Raw genomic sequence first — 23,700 nt, forward strand, 5'->3', positions numbered from 1 at the left:
ACCAACATTTTTGTGGGCTCCATAAAAAATTTGGAATTTCGATAATTTTTTTTTGAAAAGTTCTAAGTACTTCATTCTTTTTATATCGACGAAACTAAGAAAGTCAGCTCATACAAATCTCTTAATTTTACTTAGAAAAAAAGTTATGGCTCCCTAACTGTTTGAGCATATATTTATGAGGATATGTGCATTCTGAGTATAACTGATTCGTTGAAATTTTATTCGTTTTGCATTTCAAGTTCATATGTTATTTTCACATAAAAATATTTCATGAATTTATTCAAAATTTTTGCTTAAAGATTATGAGTATTACATTATGAGTAGAAGCCTCTACTGAGGCTGATTGGAGTACGGATTAAGTCATTCGACCTAACACACCCATCTATCTGTATATTATGATGTTGTCCACGTGGTGAGCATCAAAGGGTTAATGGCATAAATTATGTCATTAACCCTATTTGGTTAAATAAAAATACCTACTACCGCACTGGTGCCACCCATGACACTGAGCTCCTGTGAGTCAGCGAGGCGTGTGCCGGAGGCCTAGACGGCGAGGCAACCATTAAGCTCGAGCCAAGTGAAGCCTGGATGGGTTGTGCGGTGGCTGGAAGAAAAAACCATAACCCAAAAATTTCCTGTTCGGGAAACTGCTCTCCTGTTTATCAAAACAACTACGACCGCAGAACCTGGTTTCCCAACGGCTCTAGCGATGAACGAGGCTTTCCGGTGAGGCCACAATGTTTGCCTCCCGGAGTCCACCTTCCTCTACTGGTCTTGTGACGTGAGGGTTCACGATGCTAACTTCGTCATCACTTGGTACCTCTGGCGGCCAGTTTGCTCCTCCTGCCAAGAACCCGCTGAGGATCAATTCTCTGGCATCGTAATGTTGATGTTCTGTCGATCGTGCAAAAAGGAAGAGAAAGAGAAGGAAAGAGAATCGTCAAGTGCGGCGGAGGAGGAGAAGGCGTCCGGAGTGAAGAGGGTAGAGAGCTCATCGGTAGCGATGGAAGAGGATTCTCTGGCGTCGGCGATGAGGAGGTGGTGGCGGGGGATGGGCTGCGATGGCGGAGGAGGTGCTGGAGCGGTGGGGGAGGAGGTTCGGGCGAAGGGTGTTTTAACGAAATGAGGTTAACACGTTAACCCTTTCTGATAGGGGTGGCAATCATGTCGGGTCGGCGGGTCGGGTTGGCGGGTCAAAACACCTCAACACGAATCCGACCTGTTTATTAAACGGGTAGGATGTGGCAAACACAAACATGACCCATTTATTAAACGGGTAACCCAACCTGACACAGTTAACCCGTTTAATAAACGGGTCAGGTCGACCCGACACGATCACATGACACGGTGACCCGTTTATTAAACGGGTCAACCCGATAACACAAGTTGTGGGTTGACGGGTTGCAGGTTGACGGGTTTGGGTTCTCGGCCCCTCTTTCTCAAAATCGATGAACAAAAACCCTAACCACCGACCCTGTCGCCCCCCCTCTCTTTTATTTGATCGGTCTCCTCTCCCCCCTCTGGCATCCGAGCTTCACCGCCGGCGATCCCTGCCAGTGATTCTGTTGGAGGTGGCATTCACCTGCGCTTTGAGGAGGACAATGTCCCCTCTATTAGGCATTCAAGGTTTCTATTTCAAGGGAGGTTGATCTGAACATTATCGAGGTTTTGTTCACCCTTTACTAGCCGGAGGGCATGGCGCGTCTGCCGGCTGTTCCTCCTCTCTTTTGGTTATCCTTCCTTTGACAAACTCTCTTTTTCAGGCTCTCTCTCTTTCGCTGACGAGTTTCAAGTCGAAGCACCAAGTCTGCTGATGCTCAGCCTCCGGTGGTGGGGACGATGCTCTCCCACAATTGATAGGGAGTGATCGAGCCTCCTACACCGTGTTAAGGTTAAGGTGAACCGAAAAAAGTTTTTTTTTCTCGCGCGAGTAGGAACTCTGGCAGATTCAGCCAGACGATGATTTCTGTCGAGGGATTTAACCACCCTTGACACGCCAGACCCCGACACTTCGTCTATGCCTGTTTTCTGATTTTCTCCCTCTCTTAGAGGGTTTTCCATCTTTCTCTTTTGGGGCAATCAAACACCTCACCTTAACTGCAGTAAATGGGTTGCGGGTTCGTGTAAACAGGTTGACCCGCCTGCCTAACCCGTTTATTAAACGGGTCAAACTGGTTGGCGGGTTGGCATACCCCTAACACGAACCCGACCCGTTTAATAAACGGGTTAGGCGGGTCGATCTGTTTACGACACAAACCCGTTTAAGCCAAACCCGAACCCGGCTAAGAAGCGGGTTGGCAGGTCGTGTCAGATTTTGCCACCCCTACTTTCTGATGCTCGTCACATGGTGAGCATCAAAACGTACAGATGACATGGAATGACCTTAGGGTCATTGGACAAATGGCCTGATCTGTACTCTACTGGCTGGGTTTGCACCCAAACAATGCATTTTTTTTAACATGAGATGCATTCACTGCTGCTGATCATTTGATTTTGAAATAAAACTTGGAACGAGTACACTTGACGAAATGCATCAGCGTTGAGGATGAGATGAGAGGGGTGATGAGAGTGAGAAGAAAATGGGAGCTGAGGCTGGAGTTGTCAACTACACCCTTGTGTGGATGTAGTTGAAAATAGCCCATCTTCACTCACTTCTTTATTCTCAACAGCATTACACCAATGGGTAGGTGGTATTAATTAAATTTTATCTCCCCCCATCTCCCAAACACAGCCTAAATGTGACATTCCAATCACGGCTGATGAGAGCTGGGTTTTACCTTGGCTTAGCCACACAAACCCACCCCCCCCCTCCTCCCGAAAAAAAAAAAAAATCTCAAAGGACTGAGTCGAACAAAACAGCTGAATTTTGGACAAAGATAAAAAAAAATGATCATGTCTTTTGTCTACTCTACTGCATGCATGAGTCTACCAATTTGGCCACTAGTATGGTTCTATCTTGTCAGCTTTCCATGCTTATAGGGAATGGATAACGGGGTTTTGTCTGGATCTCCTGATTGCATTCCTAGACAATAATTCAAGTCACCAAAATGTATTGATATTCACAATGCAATTTCTTGTTTTTTTCTCTCAGTCCACAACTGGGAAATTTTGTTGTGACAAATGCATACGGAGACTTGTCCTTGTTGCAGGCACCAAAGAAGGACTTTACGGCAGCCCCCGCTAAATCCAATTCCCTCACTGCACGAGGATCCCTTGTGTTGAGAGCACCACTCGTATTGGAGATGGTTGGTTATTTGAAGGCCACAATTAGCCAACAAATTTTGATTAGATACAACTATACAAGCACCATCCAGCATGCAAGATGGATCTTGACGAAGACAATTCTCACAAAGATACACGTACGCTGTGATGCACCACAAGCGTCCGCGCATCCAATGTTTGATCAGCGCGGCATCCCGCAAGATGCTAGAGACGTGCCATCAAACACACTCTTAGGGAAACACAATAGGGGTCATGCTATTTTGAGCTCTTGAGAGTCTAAGAATGCTGTCACGGGCCAGAAGTCGACGTCGCAAAGAAGTCTTGCATGGATCACGAGAATCAGGACTTGATAAAAAAAAATGCAGAAGATATAAGTCATGTGGCTTAGCTTTGATGTAAACTGTGCATGCCTGAGTTTATAGTTTTAGTTAATAGATATCTTGTTAGTTGTGACACAAGTGGATGGTTTTGGGGAATCTGGCCAAACATGCAATATTCAACTTCTTCACTTTCTCCCTTAACAGATATATCTCCCCATTCCCCAACATGGGGTTGATAATCTATTATTCATTAACCATTCAAATAAATTCAAACAATTACAATAGGTGGAGGGAGATAAGCCCGAGCAACTTTTTACTGATTACATCCCTTTCATGAGCTGCCTTGGCCATTGAGACCAAACACAAGGTGACAAGCTTGATTCCTTCACATGATGATGCTCAATATATACCCTACATTGTATACGACCTAACCTACAGGTGCAGGTCTGAAGGGTCGTGAGTCCAAACAGGTCATGTCCACATCAGTGGAGGTTAGGCAGCACTAGCAATATCATGTTCTGATCCCAAGGTAATCCTCTTCACCCTTCTCAGTGCCACAAATTCTGAGCTGCCTCATCCAGTTGATCTAAAGGTGCAATCACTTTTTACTTGAATTTATACATTAATTTTTACACATTAATCTAAAATTTTGTATTTTCACATTACGAGACTTAATAGTAGTTTTCTTTGGTTTACTTTATTTCATAAAAAAACGAAAAATTGTGGTGTAACCCATAGTTATGGAAAGCTTCTAAAAATCCTTAGAAGCTCACTTCAGAAGCATAAAACCATGCCCTTGTTTTATGCTTTAAAAACCTTGTGGGAAGTTCACGTGGAAAGCTTGATTTTTTCAATATAAATTTCAACTTGAAATTTGAAATTGTTATTTTTATATTGAAAACCTTGTGGGAAGTTCACTTTACAAGAATGGAAGACTAGGTTCTTTAAATATATATAAATATAAACTTGATATTGAAATTATTGTTTTCTATATTAGAAAAGTTTTTTTTATGACGAGGAACCCTAGCTGAAGTAAAGAAAAACCCGAGTGGGGTCCCACGACCACCCTGCCTTACGTGACCTACCTCTAAAAGCTACGGATACACCGTGCACCAGCAGGATTTGATCCGGTGCCTTCATCTCAGCACCCTCATAACCACCCCGCTGGCCTGTGGGCATATGGTTTTATTGTAATATGGTGGGTCCGTTTGGTAAACAGGCTTGAAAGATTCATTTAAGTAAAACAAAAGTTTAATTTACCTTTTTTTATGTCACTTTCCACTTGATCCCATTGTAACATCTTAATCGCTTTCACTTATGGTTGATAAACGTTTCACTTCACCCCACAAGCCATTTAGTAAATACAGGCTTCTGGCTTCACATTTCAAGCATTGATTCTCATCCATTTCTTACTTTCGGTAACTATATGCATACACATGTATATGCACATAATGGAAAATGCTTTTACTAGATATCTTTAAACAATGAAGCTTACAGGCACAGCCAAAGGAAAGACACAATGAGAGCAAGAAAAAACCATACATGCTAGATAAAATTTATGTACAAGGGATGCATATTACAACCACCATGAGCTCCAATCCTTAGGAAAGCGTCAAACAAGAAGAGGTCCGAGGATCCCAAATAGCAGGCAGCAAATACTTGCGACCATTGATGCCATGTGCATTGTAGCTAGCACCAGTGTTGGGGTCTACCAACAGGTCCCCTGTATAGCCAGGGTATGCCCCCTTCCCATAGATGCCAGGGCAAGCAGAAACTGCCTCGAGAGGTGCAGATGAGGGTCCTTGAAAGAATCCATTCCCAAAGGGATTGGTCACGGTACCAGCCAACATACCAGCAATGTTTATGGCCATTCCATCCACACCCACATCACCATTTGGTGCCACCAATGGTGGGGTCTGAGGCCCATAGATAGGCTGATGGAATGGCCAAGCACACTGCCCTGGGCATTGGGTCTCAGAGTTTCCCACCCAAATGTAGGCAAATCTCTGCTTTAAACCCAAAAGAGCAGAGTCATGGAACCCACAACTGCTCATACAGAACCCTTCCACAGTGACATCCTTAGCAGTGAGAACTAGTGTAACACCATCAGCAGAAGCAGCCTTGGCAGCCAGCTCCTTGATTTGGGCTCTCTTTAGGGACTTCCCCATTGAGCAGCCATCATCCAAAACCTGCCTCCCAAGACTCACCCTGTTGCCAAGCTCACCAGCTTTGGCCATGTACCTCTCAGTGATGTCCCACCATGAAGAAACAGAGGGGCTCTCAATTTTCTCTCTTTGGTCAAGAGAGTTGAGGAAGTCCACAACAACAGAACGTTGGGCAGCTGTGAAAACACCATACCAAACTATAGAAACAGTCCTATCTCCTTGGAGGAGAAGACCATTATGGTAAGTGAGAACCAAAGGGGGTTTCTCTACAAGAGTGGCCAGCTTCCTAGCACAGAGACAAGTGTGAACCAAGATAAGGAGCATAACCAGCTTGATAAGAAAAGCCATTCTGTGATACTAAAGAAGAAAGGGTGCTAGTGCAAGGATTTCGGTAGTAGGGAATGGAACTAACAGGTGTAGGAGTGAGGGTAATGAGAAGGGAGTGGGTGGTGGTGCTTAAATAGGGGAGTTGAGTGCATGAATGGTTGCAGTAAACCGGGGTTCCTGGCATTTGTTGCTTGGTGAACACGGATCACGGGGGGACTCACAAAAGACAAGGGATGTGGGCATGCCCTCTGCATAGGCACAGAGAGGAGCCCTCGGTTTTGTGTTTTCATGCACAGACTATAGAGCCCCTCAAGAAACCATGGTTTTTGGCAAACCTTTTGTTTTCTTTTGTTTTTTGGTTATTTTATTCCCAAAGATCGATAGAAAGATCGTACAAGTATTAGTCAATTGGCTACAGTCATTTTGAATTTGAAGTGACACTTGTCTTTTCATTTGTGGGCCAATGTCGTCGGGGGTGAATAGGGTAGACTTGATTCGAGCTTAGAAACTGGGTCAAGGGCTGGTATACGAGCAGATCGAACCAAACAGTGCATCTGAGTAATGCGTTCCTTAGGCTCCTTTTTCGTTAGGTCTATTAAAAAAATAGTAGTTTTACATTTTTTTTCTCTCACGTTTAACACAGTAGATGTGATATATAGGTTTTGTTTACTGGAACCAGCTTTTGGATTGCCTGAATCTGACATGTATACATGTTTTTCCGATGACCCAAAATCAATGGCTATTAACATACCAGTTTTTTTCAGCTCATAAAAATATATTTTTTCATAAAAAAAACATGATCCAAGAGTCGATTCCCACTAAAATTGAGCATGCTAGACACATCTAACGATTCAGATCTATCATAAAACACTTAAAACCTATGAGGCAGAACGAAAAATGATGCCTAATATGTTCAGTTCTCTCTCTCTCTCTCTCTCTCTCTCTCTCTCTCTCTATATATATATATATATATATATATATATATATATATATATATATATATATATATATATATACATACATATTTTACATGCATCCTTCTCTTTATATATTATACTTAAAATATATATCACATATAAAATATATGTTGTTGATATAATCAAGCTCACTTGATCTGAACACCCCGTGTTTGGGTTTGACTGTTTTAAGCTAAACAAGCAGATCGTGGCTCAGCTTGCAAGCTGCATAAGCCAACCATGAATGAGCTCGTTACAAACCGAATCGTGAGCTGTTCGGTTAGTAAGTTCATGGGTCAGGTCAGGTGGGTAAAAGATGTAGATTCATTTAAAAAACGGGTTGGTTCTTGGGTAGGAAACTTTAAGACCTGGACCGATTTGTGCTCAATTACTCAATTGGTTGTTAATATATATATATATATATATGAAGCAACCTGATCCGAACTCAACTTACACCCCGACCCATCTGTACTTTCCCAAACTTATTTATACATGAACCTTTAACAACCTGAATGGACTCTACAATGGTTCATAATACTTGAATGGCTAAAAAACAAATGAAATTATATGAAGACCGATTCAAACTAAACTTATATGAATATATACATATTCCTAGCTTCACGATGTTGCCCAATCAAAATCATCCCAATATCTTGATTCAGCAGTATGTAATTCTTAAATAAATCCAACCCTCCTAATCCAGTTTGTTGAGACCAATTCAATTGGCAACCTACCTGGTTCATAACCAAAATAAACCAAACCCAAATTATTTATAGACCTGAACCGGTTTATACTTGCACGGTGACTCAAAATCAGGTCGAATGAAGCCTACCATAACCAACCCACTAGCACCTCTACATGCAAGGCATTTACTGGCCAATATCTTAAGCCTGAAGACATTGACAAGTTGGATACGTGTTATGCCAAGAAAGCAACACGTTACCCATGGATGGGACACAAAACCACAATAATAGGAGGAAAGGAGGGTTGGGGCAAGTGCTTTTCATATGAGAAACAAGATTGATATCTAGTGGGAATTGATGATACAGTGCATGAAGGTTAATGAAGTGTGTTTATGTGATGATGTGCAATTATTGTTTTTGTGGTACGTGGTTAGGCATAATAGTCAAGGAAATAATTAGAAGGTAAGTTTTACCATGTTGGGTTTAGTGCATTTTATAAAAGAAAAGCAAGATCCGTATCTAATAGAGATTGATGATGCATTCATTAGATATGAATAATAGTAAGCTTACGTGATCATAGGCAATTATTGGTGTTGTCATAGGGTTGGTAAACGAGCCGAACAAATGGAACTTAGGGTGTTTTGAGCTCGGCTCATTCTTGTAGCAATATGCGGTGAGCTTGAGCTCATGGCGAGTCTGATTTAAACAGGCTCTATTGAGCAGACTTATTTACAAAAAAAGAAAAAGAAGCATTTTCCATAATTCAAAATAATAGAAATCGGACTCTAAGCCTACTAATCCAAGCTCAAGCTGACTCATTTAACAAATTAATTAATAAATGTATTGTTTCAAAGCCATAAGCAATAGCATTTTACAGCTTTAAGCCAAACGCTTCAACTATCTACACTTAAGCTTCCTTTGTTTCATTCTTCGGTGAAGAAACAGCTTTTCATTGGAATGAGCACGGTTTTTTTAAAAAATACTGCATGTTAGCTCAACTTTCCCATGACAAAGCTTTCACATGGGGAAGGTATATGAAAGGATTTTACAGGTGATGGAAAAAATTGAGTCTCACTTATGCCAGCATCACACTTTCCCTCGATGATTTGATATTTGTTTCATTAATGGTGGAAAAGGATTACATCATAGTTGCCAGCACTTTTTCATAAAAGTTGCATGAAACAAACGAGGCCGTAGGAGATAAAACAATGTAATACATATTTATCATGAGTTAACGAACCTATATGAGCCAAGCGCTTTATTGTTTGTGTTCAGCTTGCCAAGTACGAGTTTGAAAGATCTTTCTACTGCCCGAGCCATGAGCAGCTCATCACGCTCTACTTGTGAATGGTGGTTTGGTATAAACGAAAGAAACAACTTGGGGAAGTGTGTGTGTGTGTGTGTGTGTGTGTGTGGGGGGGGGGGGGGTGGTAAACGAAACTAGCAGCTCATGACTCGGCTTGTTACAAACTCGTTCATGATCGGTTCACATAGTTGGTGAGCCAAGCCACTAGCATCTCGTTTAACTGAGAGTCGAGCCCAAACACTGGGTTCAGGAAAGCTCGTATCAATAATATATATATATATATATATATATATATATATATATATATATATATATATATATATAAATTTTTTTTTCATGTATAAATAACATGGATGTTTTGACAAGAGCCAGCTCGTCTCACTCAGGGATGAGCCGAGCTAGAGCTCGGCTCGGCTAAACACAAACAGGAGCTGAGCCACAAACTCAATCCACTAGGTAAACGAGCCAACCCTGAACATGCCATGTTCGGTTCTTTTAACAGCCCTAGTTGTTTGGGGTGAGTATAGGGGGTGTAGGTTTTGTAGCTGGTGATAAGAACAACAGTAGGCGTGGATGCACTCACGAGCTTTGCTTGACATTCACTGCTGCTTCTTGCTTGCTAGCTACTACATGTGCAGGGACCACCCTCTTTATCTGTCTATATAGGGCTACAGAGAGCAGGCTTCAGTTGCACGAGTTTTAGCAGGAGAGCACTCCCATAAAGTATCTATATCAATGGGGTTGTGTGCTACTGTTTCAGTCCCATCTTAGGAATGAAGGGACAATCTGATGGGGGAAGTTTGTGTAGGGTTACTGTCCCTTCTGATGATATTTACGATGAGAAATGGAGATGAAATCACTATTCAGTGAGAGGCACACTTGAAAGCAAAATCATAGGAACATGATTGAAATGGATAGACCTATGTAACATGGGTATTTTAAATCTTATTGCACACTGGGATCTTTGTTTGTACTTAGGGGTGCTGGTTGCTTTATCTTGGGAAAGTATTGGCTGCACTCATAGTTGTGGAAATCGCTCATTAAGGGTAGGTTGTGTTGACCAAAATTAACCTCATGAATTCAATCAAATATGGCCAAAATGCTAGGAATTGATCTTTTAATAAAATTAACATGATCCAAAAGTTTCTTTCTGTTAATCTAAACATGTAAATTATACCTATTGGGCAAGATATGCACAATAGATGTACGCCATCATGCTTTGGTTAATGTTTTTTGACATAAAAATAAGATTTTTTAAGTCATGAAAATTTGATTCACTGCAAGCCATTAATTCTTAAAGTTCTTAAATAACATACATCTATGTTATAATCACAAAATCCATAACTTGTTTTCTACTAAATAATGCTTATATCTCATATCTATAGGGACTGATCAACAAAAAAACTTTAAGAAAATTGAAAATCTAAAGCTTTTATTAGATGGGAGTAGGTACTTTGGGAGCACCCTATCAATACCAATATATATATATATATATATATATATATATATATATATATATATATATATATATATATATATATATATATATATATATATATATATATATATATATATATATATATATCATCCGTGTGTTTGATGATATCAAACACGTTTTCACTGCTGTTCACGCAAGATCAGTGGCAAAAATGTTATTTTTTGTAAAAATGACATTTAGTTGGACTGCCGCTAAAGGCAGTTTTTTCTCCCAAACCTTTAGCAGGGGTCATATACACAACTAAAGGTCAAAATAACACAAAAAAAAAGATCGGACTCACCAGGCACATCATAACTATGACAAGTTAGCTTGAAATTGCAGGGCACGAGCTAACTCAAGGTGTTTGTACTTACGTTCAACTCTACCATTTTGTTGGGGATTCTCACACATGTGCGTTAATGATCAATTCTGTTGTCATTAAAAAAACTTTTGAGTCATGTATGCACGAAATTCAGCACGAAATTCAGCACCATTATCGATGTGAATCCACTGCACTTGACAATTAAATTGGGTCTTAACTATAACACATAACTTGGTTAAGAAAAAAATATGTTTCAGATTTGTAATACATTAAATAGACCCATGTACATCGAGAAAAATCATCAATAATAGTTAGAAAATAATGTGCCCTCGTGTGTGAAGTGGCATATTCACAGCAAATATCACAATAAATCAAGCCAAGTGGTATGTTACTTTTATTTGAATTAACAGAAAAAGGAAGCCTAGTTTGTTTGGCTCGATGACAAACATCAGATAAAATGTCAGGATTTAAAAAAAATGTTGAGTCTTCTTTGGACAAGAGAGCTATCCGTTCTTTTGATGGAGATGCTATGTGTGCATATTATAATGGTTGATAGCTAGAAGGGCATGGGTTTGAGAGTGGTTGGATATAAGATGGTAGCTAGAGCACATCACAAACTTCACCCGCTCCAATCAACTTCTTTGTTGAAAGGCCTTGAAAACCATAAAATGTGAGAAAAAAGATTCTCCAGTATCATTAGTCCCATAACCCAAACCTTCGCAGCCATACCCAATTCATCAATCAGAACTCCCTATAACTACACCCAAAAGACCCCAAGAAAACGAGAATAACTAGAATCAGAACAATCACCATCCAAATTCCAAAAGAAAAAACCCAAAAAAAAAGAAAGAAGATAAAAAACCTCCCATTCGAAATTGTAAAAACTTTCAAAACTAAACATCTTCGAAAAACGAGAATAACTAGAATAAAAACGACCACCATCCAAATTCCAACAGAAAAAAACCCAAAATAAAATAGAAAGAAGATCCAAAACCTCTCGTTCGAAATTGTAAAAACTTCCAAAACTAAACATCTTCGAAAAACGAGAATTAGGGCAAGAAGTGTGATTGTCTCAGAGGGGGTAACTCTCGAAACCCTAGTTTTCAAGTTTGGGGGCGAGAGAGAGAGAGAGAGAGAGAGAGAGAGAGAGAGAGAGAGAGAGAGAGAGAGAGAAAGGCAGTGGGGAAGGGGAGACATAGAAATGGGTACCTGGAGAGAAGGTGCAGCAGCTCATCGATGACCATGGAGAGGGGAGAGAGCGATGATGGACGACTGTCCTCGCCTTCCTTCGCGCTTATCAACGGCCTTGGTTTCGGGGTTTAGGCCCTTGCCCGATGTTAGTGACGATCGGCACCGCCTTGCCCGTCAGTGGTGACGATCGACACCACCTCGCTCGGCCCCAGTGACGACTGACATCAGCTCACCCTATCGGCATCTGCCTCGCTGCAAGAGAGAGAGAATCAGGGGAACCACACATCTCGGGCAATGTCAGTATAGATGACATTGTTGGCGAGATCTTTCATCAACGCATTAAGTATCCAAGATAGGACATGTCATTGCAGCAATTCCATTCATGGAACTCCGTTGAAGTCGGTCTGGTCTTGGAAGTGATCCATTGACAAACCAGAACTTATTCCTCGCACTCACGACCATTTTCATTGCCCTTCACCACGTTGTATAGTTATCACCATTCAGTGAGACGAAATGATCTCTGCACTGGGGTTATTCGAATGGTGCAGGAAGTATGATGAATCAGACTCGGACGATTGTTTCTCATCTCCGGAAGCCATGAAGAAGGTGAAAGAAAACAGGTGATCTGTAGGAGATGACAGACCTCAATTGGGAGATGACCTATGATAACATGACACTAGCAAACGTCTCTGTAGAGAAATTAAGATAACAAAAAAATATACGGAAGCAATATAGGATCTAACAAAGGCACAATCAAATCACAACACAAGGGTTTACGTGGTTCGGTCAACACGACCTACATTCACGGGGCACAGAGAGAATAATCCACTATAATGAAAGTAGAGAATACAATGTAGAGAGTACAACGTCCAATAGCTTGCCCAAAGCTAAAGATAATAACAACAAAGAAATCACAGGAAGAAATGAATACAAGATTACCTCTCGGGTGCACAACCCGAGTCAAAAGCCCACACCACAACCAACACCTCTCTCTGAGGATCAATGCGTGGTGACGAACCTTCTTCCTTCCTTTTCTTCTTTCTACTCTCACTCTCTTACTTCTTCTCTCTCTGCACACTGCACACAACCACTCTACCCTTCTCCTTTAGCACACAGCCTTTACACCCCTATTTATAGATGACATAGATTCTTCTAGATATGAACCTTCTAGAAGTGAGCCTTCTAGACTCATTCCAAAAACCGAAGGGGTTTTAACCCTTCAACTTTCTGCATTAATGAGAGTTAGGTGGCTATTCCACTTCCCCACATCATTAATGAGGGGATAGGGCTGACCCTTCAACTTCTCCTGCATTAATGAGAAGTGAGTGGCTATTCCACTTCCCCACACCATTAATTAGAAATAGGGCTGGACCCAACAATCTCCCCCTCCAGCCCAAGGGGATACTCCAATTCAACTAATCAACTGAAGTTCATGCCGACATGTATTTTGTTTCTCCATCGGTAAGGCCTTTGTCAGCATATCTGCACCATTATCATTTGTGGAGATCTTTGCAAGATGAAGCAAATTTTTCTCAAACACATCTCGGATCCAATGGTACCTGATATCTATATGCTTTGACTTTGAGTGAAAACTCGGATTCTTGGCGAGATAAATGGCACTCTGATTGTCGCAGTACACCAAGTACTTGTCTTGCTCAAAACCCAACTCCATCAAGAATCTTTTCATCCACAACATCTCTTTGCAAGCTTCTGTAAGAGCAATGTACTTTGCCTTAGTAGTAGACAAAGCAATACACCTTTGCAATTTTGACTGCCATGACACAGCTCCCCCTGCAAAACTGAGTACAAAACCAGATGTGGACTTCCTCGTATCAATATCTCCAGCCATATTTGCATCTGTGTAACCTGTCAAGACAGGTGATCCACCACCAAAGCTTAAACAAACTTTGGAGCTCCCTTTGAGATATCTAAAGATCCACTTTACTGCTGCCCAATGCTCTTTTCCTGGATTTGCAAGGAATCTACTAGCAACACCTACTGCATATGCGATGTCTGGTCTCATACATACCATCGCGTACATCAAGCTTCCGACTGCTGAAGCATAAGGAACTTTCTTCATTTTCTCCTTTTGCTCCGAGTTCAGCTTAAAGTGACCTGCAAAAGGAGAACCAACTGGCTTTGCATTGTTCATACTGAACCTGTCCAACACCTTTTCGATGTATTTCTCCTGTGATAACCATATCTTCTTGGTTTTTCTATCACGAGAGATCTGCATGCCCAATATTTCCTTTGCTGGCCCCATGTCCTTCATTGCAAAGGTCTTACTCAGTTCCTTCCTAAGCCTGTCAATTATAAACATATCTTTTCCAAGGATAAGCATATCATCAACATATAACAAGAGAATAATAAAATTCTCACTGAACCATTTTATGTAGACACAATGATCTACAACCGATCTATTGTATCCATTTTCAGCCATAAATGAATCAAATTTCTTGTACCACTGTCTTGGAGCTTGCTTCAGCCCATACAAGCTCTTTTTCAACCTGCATACAAGATTTTCTTTACCTTTGACTTTAAAGCCTTCTGATTGCTCCATGTATATCTCCTCCTTCAAATCACTATGGAGGAAAGCAGTCTTCACATCTAGCTGCTCAATCTCTAAGTCCAGGCTAGCAACAATACCTAGTGCAACACGAATAGAAGACATTTTAATAACATGAGAGAAAATCTCATCAAAGTCAATACCTTGCTTTTAACCAAAGCCTTTCACAACCAATCTAGCTTTGTACTTTGGTTGAGAACATTGTTCTTGAGTCTTCAACTTGAAAACCCACTTGTTCTTCAAGGCCTTTCTGCCTTCTGGTAGTTCCACCAAATCATAAGTATAGTTCTTCTGCAATGCATCCATCTCATCGTGCATAGCTATTAACCATTGCTCTTTCTACTCACACTCTTGTGCTTCCTGGTAACTCTCTGGTTCACCTGCATCAGTAAGCATCACATACTCATGTGAAGAATACCTTCTGAAAGGTTGTGACTCTCTGGAAGATCTTCTCAATTGAGGTTCTGGAAAAGGTTGTTCTCTAACTTCTTCGTGCTCAACATGGCCTGTGGGTAAATCAACATCCGCCTCTGCATCATCTTCCTGCACTGTTCTTCCTTCAACTTGTGCCACTGGAGGAGTAACTGGATCTAAGTGGATAGATCCACCTACAGAAGTCTGAATTGACACTTCTTTCTTGATATCTTCAAGTATCTGGTCTTCAAAGAATATCACGTCTTTGGATCTGAATACCTTCTGCTTCTTTGGATCCCATAGCCTGTAGCCGAATTCGGCATCACCATATCCTAGAAAAATGCATTGCCTCGTCTTATCATCAAGCTTGGACCTCTCCCCCTTGGAGATATGTGCAAATGCCCTGCATCCAAATACCCTCAGGTGCTTGTAAGACACATCCTTTCCTAACCATACCCTATCTGCAACATCATTTGCTAAGGCATGAGCAGGAGACAAGTTGATTACATCAACTGTTGTCCTTAAGGCCTCACCCCAGAATTTCTTTGGCAGCTTGGACTGTGCAAGCATACACCTGATTCTTTCTGCAATTGTATGATTCATCCTTTCTGCAATTGCATTGTGTTGTGGGATACCTGGAACTGTCAACTCATGGCGAATTCCATGAATTTTATAATATTCATGAAATGGACCTGTGTACTCGCCACCATTATCTGACCTGATGCATTTCAGTTGTTTTCATGTTTCTCTCTCAACCATAGCATGAGATTGTTTGAATACATCAAGAATCTGATCCTTGGTTTTCAGAGGGTATGCCCAAACCTTTCTGGAGAAGTCATCTATAAAAGTAACAAAATAAAGTGCACCACTGAAAGTTTTCACATCAGTAAAACCATTAACAGTTTTTGTTCTCAGAGAACCACAAACATCAGTATAAACTCGCTCCAGAATGTGAGATTTTCTATGAAAGGCATTTCTAACAAAGGATACTCTATGTTGCTTACCAGCTAAGCAATGAACACACAGATTTAGACGTGTACCTTTTAACTCTGGGAGTTGCTCCCTCTTAGCAAGAATCTACAAGCCCTTATCACTTATGTGGCCTAATCGACTGTGCCATAAATTAATAGAAGAGTCCTCAGTTGTATTCAACTGTCCCTTGCATACATTGCCTTGCATCTTGTAAAGAGTACAACATCTATTTCCTCTAGCCTGAACCAATGACCCGCTGCTGAGTTTCCACTGTCCTTGGCTAAAAACATTGCTTCTGCCCTCTTCATCAAGCTTTTCTACTGAAAGCAAATTCAACCTCAAGTTTGGAACATGTCTGACATCCTTGAGCACCAACATGTACCCAAGACTGGTCTGGAGATGAATATCTCCAATACCTACAATTTCTGACGTTCCTGTGTTTCCCATTCGGACAACACCAAAATTACCGGTCCTGTATGTACTTAAATATTCTCTCCGTGGTGTGGCATGGTACGATGCTCCTGTGTCTATGGCCCAATCTGTATCCTAACATATACAGATACATGGATCATTAGTAGTAGACAAAATCACAAGCTCACCTTCAACTGTGGCTGTGGTATCTTCTTTGGTTTCTGATGATTCTGATTCTTTCCCTTTTTTCTGATTTTTCTTTGGCTCTTTGCACTGATTCTGAAAGTGCTCTTTCTTTCCACAATTGTAGCAAGTGATGTCCTTCCTTGACCTAGACTTGCTCCTATATCTACGGTCATTTTTCCTGTCCTTTGACCGACCCCTGCCTTTGGATGAACTCACCATCAATCCTTCACCAGAATCCTCATTCGGTGATGGTATTCTCCTAATTTCATTGGAAATGAGCGTACCTGTGACCTCTTCCATATCCAATGTTTCTTTTTCATAAATTATGGTTGTCACAAGATGCTCATAAGATGGTGACAATGAGGTTAGTAACAACAAAGTTTTATTCTCATCTTCAAGTTTAACATCCAAACTAAACAGACCAGTAATAATCTTATTAAACACACTAAGATGGTCAAGAATGAAAGTATCTTCCTTCATACGAAGACTATAAAGTTGTTTCTTGACGTGTAACTTGTTGGACAAGTTCTTTGTCATGTAGGGACTCTCTAGCCGCAACCACAATCCCGTTGTTGTTCTCTCTTCCATCACGTTACACATGACTTCATCTGATAGACACAACTCAATCACACCAGCAGCACTCAAGTCAAGATCATCCCATTCATCATCGGTCATGCTTTCTGACTTATTCGCCTTCCCGACAAGAGTCTTGTGCAACCCTTGTTGTGCAAGTAGAGCTTTCACCCTTCTTTGCCATAAGAAAAAGTTTCTTTTGCCATCAAATCTCTTCACCTTAAACTTAGAGATAACTGACTTAGAAGACATGATTTTCCACGAATCTGCTCTGTTACCACTTGTAGAGAAATTAAGATAACAAAAAATATGTGGAAGCAATATAGGATCTAACAAAGATACAATCAAATCACAACACAAGGGTTTACGTGGTTCGGTCAACACGACCTATATCCATGGGGCACAGAGAGAATAATCCACTATAATGAAAGTAGAGAGTACAATGTAGAGAGTACAACGTCCAATAGCTTGCCCAAAGCTAAAGATAATAACAACAAAGAAATCACAGGAAGAAATGAATACAAGATTACCTCTCGGGTGCACAACCCGAGTTAAAAGCCCACACCACAACCAACACCTCTCTCTGTGGATCAATGCGTGGTGACGAACCTTCTTCCTTCCTTTTCTTCTTTCTACTATCTCTCTCTTATTCATTTCTTTTCTTCTTTCTACTCTCTTTCTCTTACTTCTTCTCTCTTTGCACACTGCACACAGCCACTCTACCCTTCTTCTTTAGCACACAACCTTTACACCCCTATTTATAGATGACATGGAGTCTTCTAGATATGAACCTTCTAGAAGTGAGCCTTCTAGACTCATTCTAGAAACCGAAGAGGTTTTAACCCTTCAGCTTCCTGCATTAATGGGAGTTAGGTGGCTATTTCACTTCCCCACATCATTAATGAGGGGATAGGGCTGACCCTTCAACTTCTCCTGCATTAATGAGAAGTGGGTGGCTATTCCACTTCCCCCACACCATTAATTAGGAAAAGGGTTGGACCCAACAGTCTCAACAGAGAGATGGTCTCGCACGAAGCAGATGAGTCTCAGAGTCAACAGAAGAAACACAACTTCTTAGTGGAGAACGAAACTGAAGAATGGCATTCATGGATCATGAAAGGACCGGTGCTCTGCTCTAATACCATGTGAAAGTGATGGAGCCGGAAATGATAAGCAGATAAGAGGAAGAATTCAAAAAATGCTTCCATTTCGAATGAAGAGAGATATAAATATGCAACAGAGATATCCCATAACTTTAGGGATGCCAAAACAAACAAAACAGAAATAACATGTCAAGGGCCAACCCACATCCCTTGATTTACGTGGTTGAGGTTATCTTTACATACTCGATGGAATTTATCCCTTACGTTGTTCATTTGATACATTTGGATCCACATGTGGATCAGATCTTGGAGTTTTGCTGCGTCCAATATTTTGTGTATGATTGAGAATAATAACAGGTTCAAATCCGTCTATCCCTTACTGCTACTGCAACTTCCATATTGTGGCCATTGCTAGTGTTATATGCTTTCTTAATCATAGTATTTTGAATATGTTGGAGAACTAGACAGGCTGTGTTTATGGGACACAAGAAGTTGGATATTTCTTCTCGACTTTTATAGAGGTTATGGTTGGCCAACAATCCATTCTACTTTGTCTGAGGCAGTAGGCTCTAATTCATCTTGATGCAAACAGATTGGGCCTCCGATGCATCCATCTCAGATCTGACCCATGTCCAGGTTGGATCCATCACATTTATAACCGGGTCTTGTTGGATCCTGGTCCAGATTTGAGCAAGCATGTGAGATCAAATAAGGATCATTGAGTCCAAACACAAAGTTTTATCCTTTCCATGTAGAAGGAACTAGTGTTCACCCATTTTCATTGGATCTAGCATGGAGCGCAAATCTGGACCTGCTTTCCTTACACTGGGCATAATACTGCCTTAATCAAGGGATCACCCACATTGCCAAGTGATTTTTTGTCTGTCATCTAGGCGCATCATAACTATGAAAATATAAGAATATTAAGAAGTTCAAAAGGGGCTAAAATCGTGCTAAATTTTTGCCATATATTGAAAAGCAATGATAAACTAAACTTATTGTGATAAAATTGATTTTCATCAACCTCCCACACATGCTAAACATAATGGACTATGACTTAGGAGAGCAATTGGGTAAGCCCTTGATCATCCAAACATTTCAGTTAGTTGAAAGTTCGTGTTTGCTCTTATCTGGTTCGACAAGCATCTTGCTATCAATATAGCACAAATTTGGCCATGGGTAAACTCCGAGACATAGTACTTGACAAAGAACATTGAAAAACTTTTGGCATGGTATAAATCCTCAAGTTAGTTCACCAACAACAAGCATTTTAGACAAAACAATTTACAGTTAATAGATAGAGTAAACACAGTTGATTCTAAGCTGCTGACTGAGGGCAACCGTTTCAGCATTGTATTGCTACTGATGCCTTCAATAAACTACTGCTAAACTGCCCAAACAAGATAAGCAGCAACACAGAACCAGAAGCTGCTTTATGGGGGGTGGGGGGGGGGGGGGGTGGGGGGTAGACTTTATACACACCAATTATCCAGAAAGTGGGGTTAGGATAAGGAATTCTATTCAGGATAACTGCAATGCAATTTCCTGCATATCCCATTTTTCAGGATAAGTGGGGTGCATCGAATGACCCCTGCATTTGTTAACATGCTTGAGAACTTAAAGATATGAACCTATTTCCAAACAGGCACACCATCTGACACCAACGCTATTTGACAAATCATGTCTAACACTTAATCTTCATTCAATAAATTTTTTTTCTGCAACTGCAGAATACAAGCAAAAAGAATGAAACCCTAGTTGATCATACATATTCTATATACAAGACATGAGGCCTATGATGTGTTCTTTCAAAGCTTTACAGGTCTTAGGATCCCACAATGCAGGCAGTAGAAACAGACGCCCATTGACCACATTTGCATTGTAGCTCGCACTACTATTCGAATCAAACAGCAATTCCCCTGCATAACCTGGGTACGCGTTCTTCCCATATATCCCTGGGCAGGCTGATGCTGCTTCCATAGGAGCGGAGGCTGGTCCCTGAAAGTAGCCATTCCCAAAGGGGTTGGTCACTGTACCAGCCAACAGGCTTGCAATGTTTATGACCATTCCATCCACACCAGGGGCGTAGCTAGGATTCAGGAGGGGGGGGGGCGGCAAACAGGTGTGTAGCAAAAAAAAAAAATTTGCTGTGATAGCCGGGGGTTCGGGGGCAGCGCCCCCCCCCCCCCCAAAAAAAAAAATTTTTTTTTTTTTTTGAGATAAAATAAAAAATAGCTACAATTATTAATAAAAATCTATTTCATATGGACAAATCAAACTATTTGATGCAGTCTTTCTCAACCTGGGTTCTTAAACTTAGGGGAGAGTGATGCAGCAGGGGGGCGTCGGCTCCCTGCCGGCCTCCCAGCGAATACGATACAGAGGGGGAGCGTCGCCGCAGGGGGGGGGGGGGGGGGGGGTTGGCTCCCTGCCGACCTCCCAGCAACCTAAGAGAGGCATAAAGGAAAAAGGGCCACAACAGGAGGGCCATTGGCCTTCCGCCGGTCTCTCGACAACACAGAGCCGAGAGGCACAAAGGGGGGAATCGCCACAGGGAGGCCCGTCGACTCCCTGCCGGCCTCTCAACGAATACGAGGGGGAGGCGGAGCATCGCCGCAGGGGGGGGGGGATCGGCTCCCTGCCGACCTCCCGGCGACCTAAGATAAGCATACAGGAAAAAGGGGCACGGCAGGGGGCCATCGGCCTCCCGCCGGTCTCTCGGCAGCACAGAGAGCACAAAGGAGGGAATCGCCGCAGGGATGGTGGGTCCGGGCAAGTATACCTGACCCGATTACACTGCTACCTGAACCCGAACCTGGTATGTACCCAAAACCATTTCATTCTTGACCCACTCATACTCTAACTGACCCACGCCCAAACATGTCATGGACTTGACATCTAAACAGATCCTAACCTGAACATAATGTATACTGATTATTATAAATTTAAATATAGTTATCATTAATAAAATGCAATTATCATTATCCAATAGGGTTCCTTCGTGATAATCTAACTCTAAAAAATTAAAAATCTTATAGAACTTTTATTAAAGGAAACCTACTCATTTATACTCAATTTAATTCATACATTAACTGATTAACCCATTCAAGCCTACAATCTTATTTATATCTACACCCAACTCGAACATGAATCGATTTAAAACTTGACCTACTTGAAACCGACCCATTTTTTACCTAAACATGTCAAACCCCATATAGATGCACAATTTTCAGCCATACTCAAACCCAAACACGGGCTTAAATCTGAACCAAATTGAGTAAGGTTTGGATCTATTTTGTTAGACCAGATAAAAAATAGGTCCACTTAAGACCTGATCAATTTGGACTTGAACTGTGAAGGGTCTTCAATTTTAGCCATACTCAAACTCAAACCCATACTTAAATAAAATTGGGCCAGGTTTGGTTCTAATTTGTAGACTTGGTTCTAAAAGAGGTCTATCTGGTAAGACCCGACCTGAACCCGATCCAATTACACTTCTATTCATTTTGTTCAGCTTGCCTAATGAAGTTAATGGGTTATATTTTCTTTTTTATTGAGTTGGGTCAGATTTGGTTTCTATCAAAGTTGATTCGGTTCTCATCAAGGTTGACTCAAGTACTGGTAAGATAAATTTATTTATGGTAACATTAGTAGGTATAAAGGTTAAAAACAAGAATGTGATGAAGGGAATTAGCTCAGGTTAGTTAGACACCAAAGAGAAGATGAAGATAAGTTGGCACTAAAGGAGATACTTGTCAAGATAAAGAAAAAAACTAAAAATAAGGAAAGATACAACATAAATCATGGAGTGTAGTTGGAGGAAGACGCGATCTTATTTCTACTGCAGGGGTGCATTAGGATCTTAAGATCGGAGGATATGTTTGGAAATCCCTTAAAAGTATCTGAGATCCACATCTGAATGTATTGGGACCTTGGTGTGGATCCACGCCAGCTCAGATTATTGGATCTGAGATCTGAGTAGGGATGCCAATGGATCAGATATCCCAGTATCCAACCTGATTCAATTTCGACTAGTCTATTTAAATAGGTAACCTGTTTTTGGATTTATAACCCGAAGAAACCGCACTCCGAAGCTAGGACCCCTGCCCCTAGGGCTTATGCTATGCGTTGGCTTGCACAGAGGGGGCGACGCCCATGGGAATCGAACCTTGACTGCCCGTCTGGCAGACAAGACCCCCAGCCCACTACCCTAACCCCCCTTGAGAAGTAGGTAGGTAGGTAATCTGTTTAATTTGGACTTCTCAATCAAGGTAATATATCCTCTATGTAACCATTTTATGTTTTTTTTTTAATTCTTTTAGCCACTTGATTTTTGTCTTTGTTACATATCTATACAACAAGGACACTGTAAAGACACGTAGCCGTGATTTAAAACCCTAGCAACAGAGGCGTAGCTAGGGGGGGCAGCCCAGTCCTGCCCCCCGAAACAGTTAATTTTATTTTTATTTTTTTTAAAAGCCCAATCCTAGCCCAGCCCTGATTCCATATGAAATAGATTTTTATCTATTTTTTAGCCCAGCCCTGACTGCAGCAAATAGTTTGATTTGTCCATATGAAATAGATTTTTATTAATAATTGTAGCCACTTTTTATTTTATCTCAATTTTTTTTTTGGGGCCGCTGCCCCCCGACTATCAAACAATTTTTTTTCTACACCCCTGTTTGCCCCCCCCCCCCCCTCGCATGAATCCTAGCTACGCCCCTGCCTACCAAGTTTAGGATCCAGGTAGGGTTCGACCCAGCTTCCGAGGCAGGACTGGGCTACAGCAACACCCTAATGGCGCTGGGCTTGCTTGCTTTGTTCATGTATCCCTCTGTGAGCTTCCACCATGATGACACAGAAGGGTCTTTCTTTTGATTATGTTGGTTGAGAGAGGTAATGAAATTACCAACAATGGACCTCTGAACGGCTGTGAACTTCCCATACCAAACAATGTTGATGGGAAGGGCGCCTTGGAGCAAGCCACCCTTGTGGTAGGTGAGCACAATAGGGGGTTGCTGCACTAGATCTGTGAGCCTCCTCCCAGCAAGGCACAACTGAACCAAACTCAAAAGGAGAACGACCTTCACAAACAATGCCATATTGTTTGCGCACTCTATGGACACAAAAGAGAAGACTGGGTTTAGTTAGTAATGAGAGATTCAAGGTATTAGAGACTAGAGAGGCCTTGAAAGCTGAAATCCAGAGGGATTGGAGGCTGGTGTGTGTGTCTAAGAGAGGTCAGGTGGCCTTAAATAGGGGACTCATGATATGGGTACCCCCTTAATTTCTAGAGAGAGAGAGAGAGGCAGGCTCTTCTTCATGGCAGCTTCTTAGCACAGGACACGGATCACGGGATTCCCACCTTGGGAGGGCATGAGTGCAGCAACAACTGTCAGCCAATCCTTTTAATTTAGTTGTGTTGGGGAAGACAGAAGCTGCCACTTTCATTCCATAGATGGGCAGGCGTATCTGGTCCAGCGAGTTGATAAGAGCATCGCAGAAT

The 23,700-nt window shown here is 41.5% G+C and overlaps 1 protein-coding gene across 1 annotated transcript; it reads right to left on the minus strand.

Moving 5' to 3' along the window:
• Nucleotides 1–5,143: 5,143 nt before the first annotated feature.
• Nucleotides 5,144–23,306, minus strand: LOC149846691 (uncharacterized). Its single transcript, XM_089992197.1, has 6 exons — nucleotides 22,980–23,306; nucleotides 20,015–20,283; nucleotides 14,883–15,107; nucleotides 14,553–14,615; nucleotides 13,697–13,835; nucleotides 5,144–5,993 (listed from the first exon to the last, which is right to left on the minus strand). Exons 1-6 carry the CDS (start codon nucleotides 23,294–23,296, stop codon nucleotides 5,144–5,146), a joined length of 1,863 nt encoding a protein of 620 aa, XP_089848323.1. The 5' UTR covers nucleotides 23,297–23,306.
• Between the last annotated feature and the right edge of the window lie 394 nt (nucleotides 23,307–23,700).

This window comes from Nuphar pumila, chromosome 2 (assembly GCF_984573655.1).
Source record: "Nuphar pumila chromosome 2, dmNupPumi1.hap1.1, whole genome shotgun sequence".
NCBI classification, from domain to species: domain Eukaryota; kingdom Viridiplantae; phylum Streptophyta; class Magnoliopsida; order Nymphaeales; family Nymphaeaceae; genus Nuphar; species Nuphar pumila.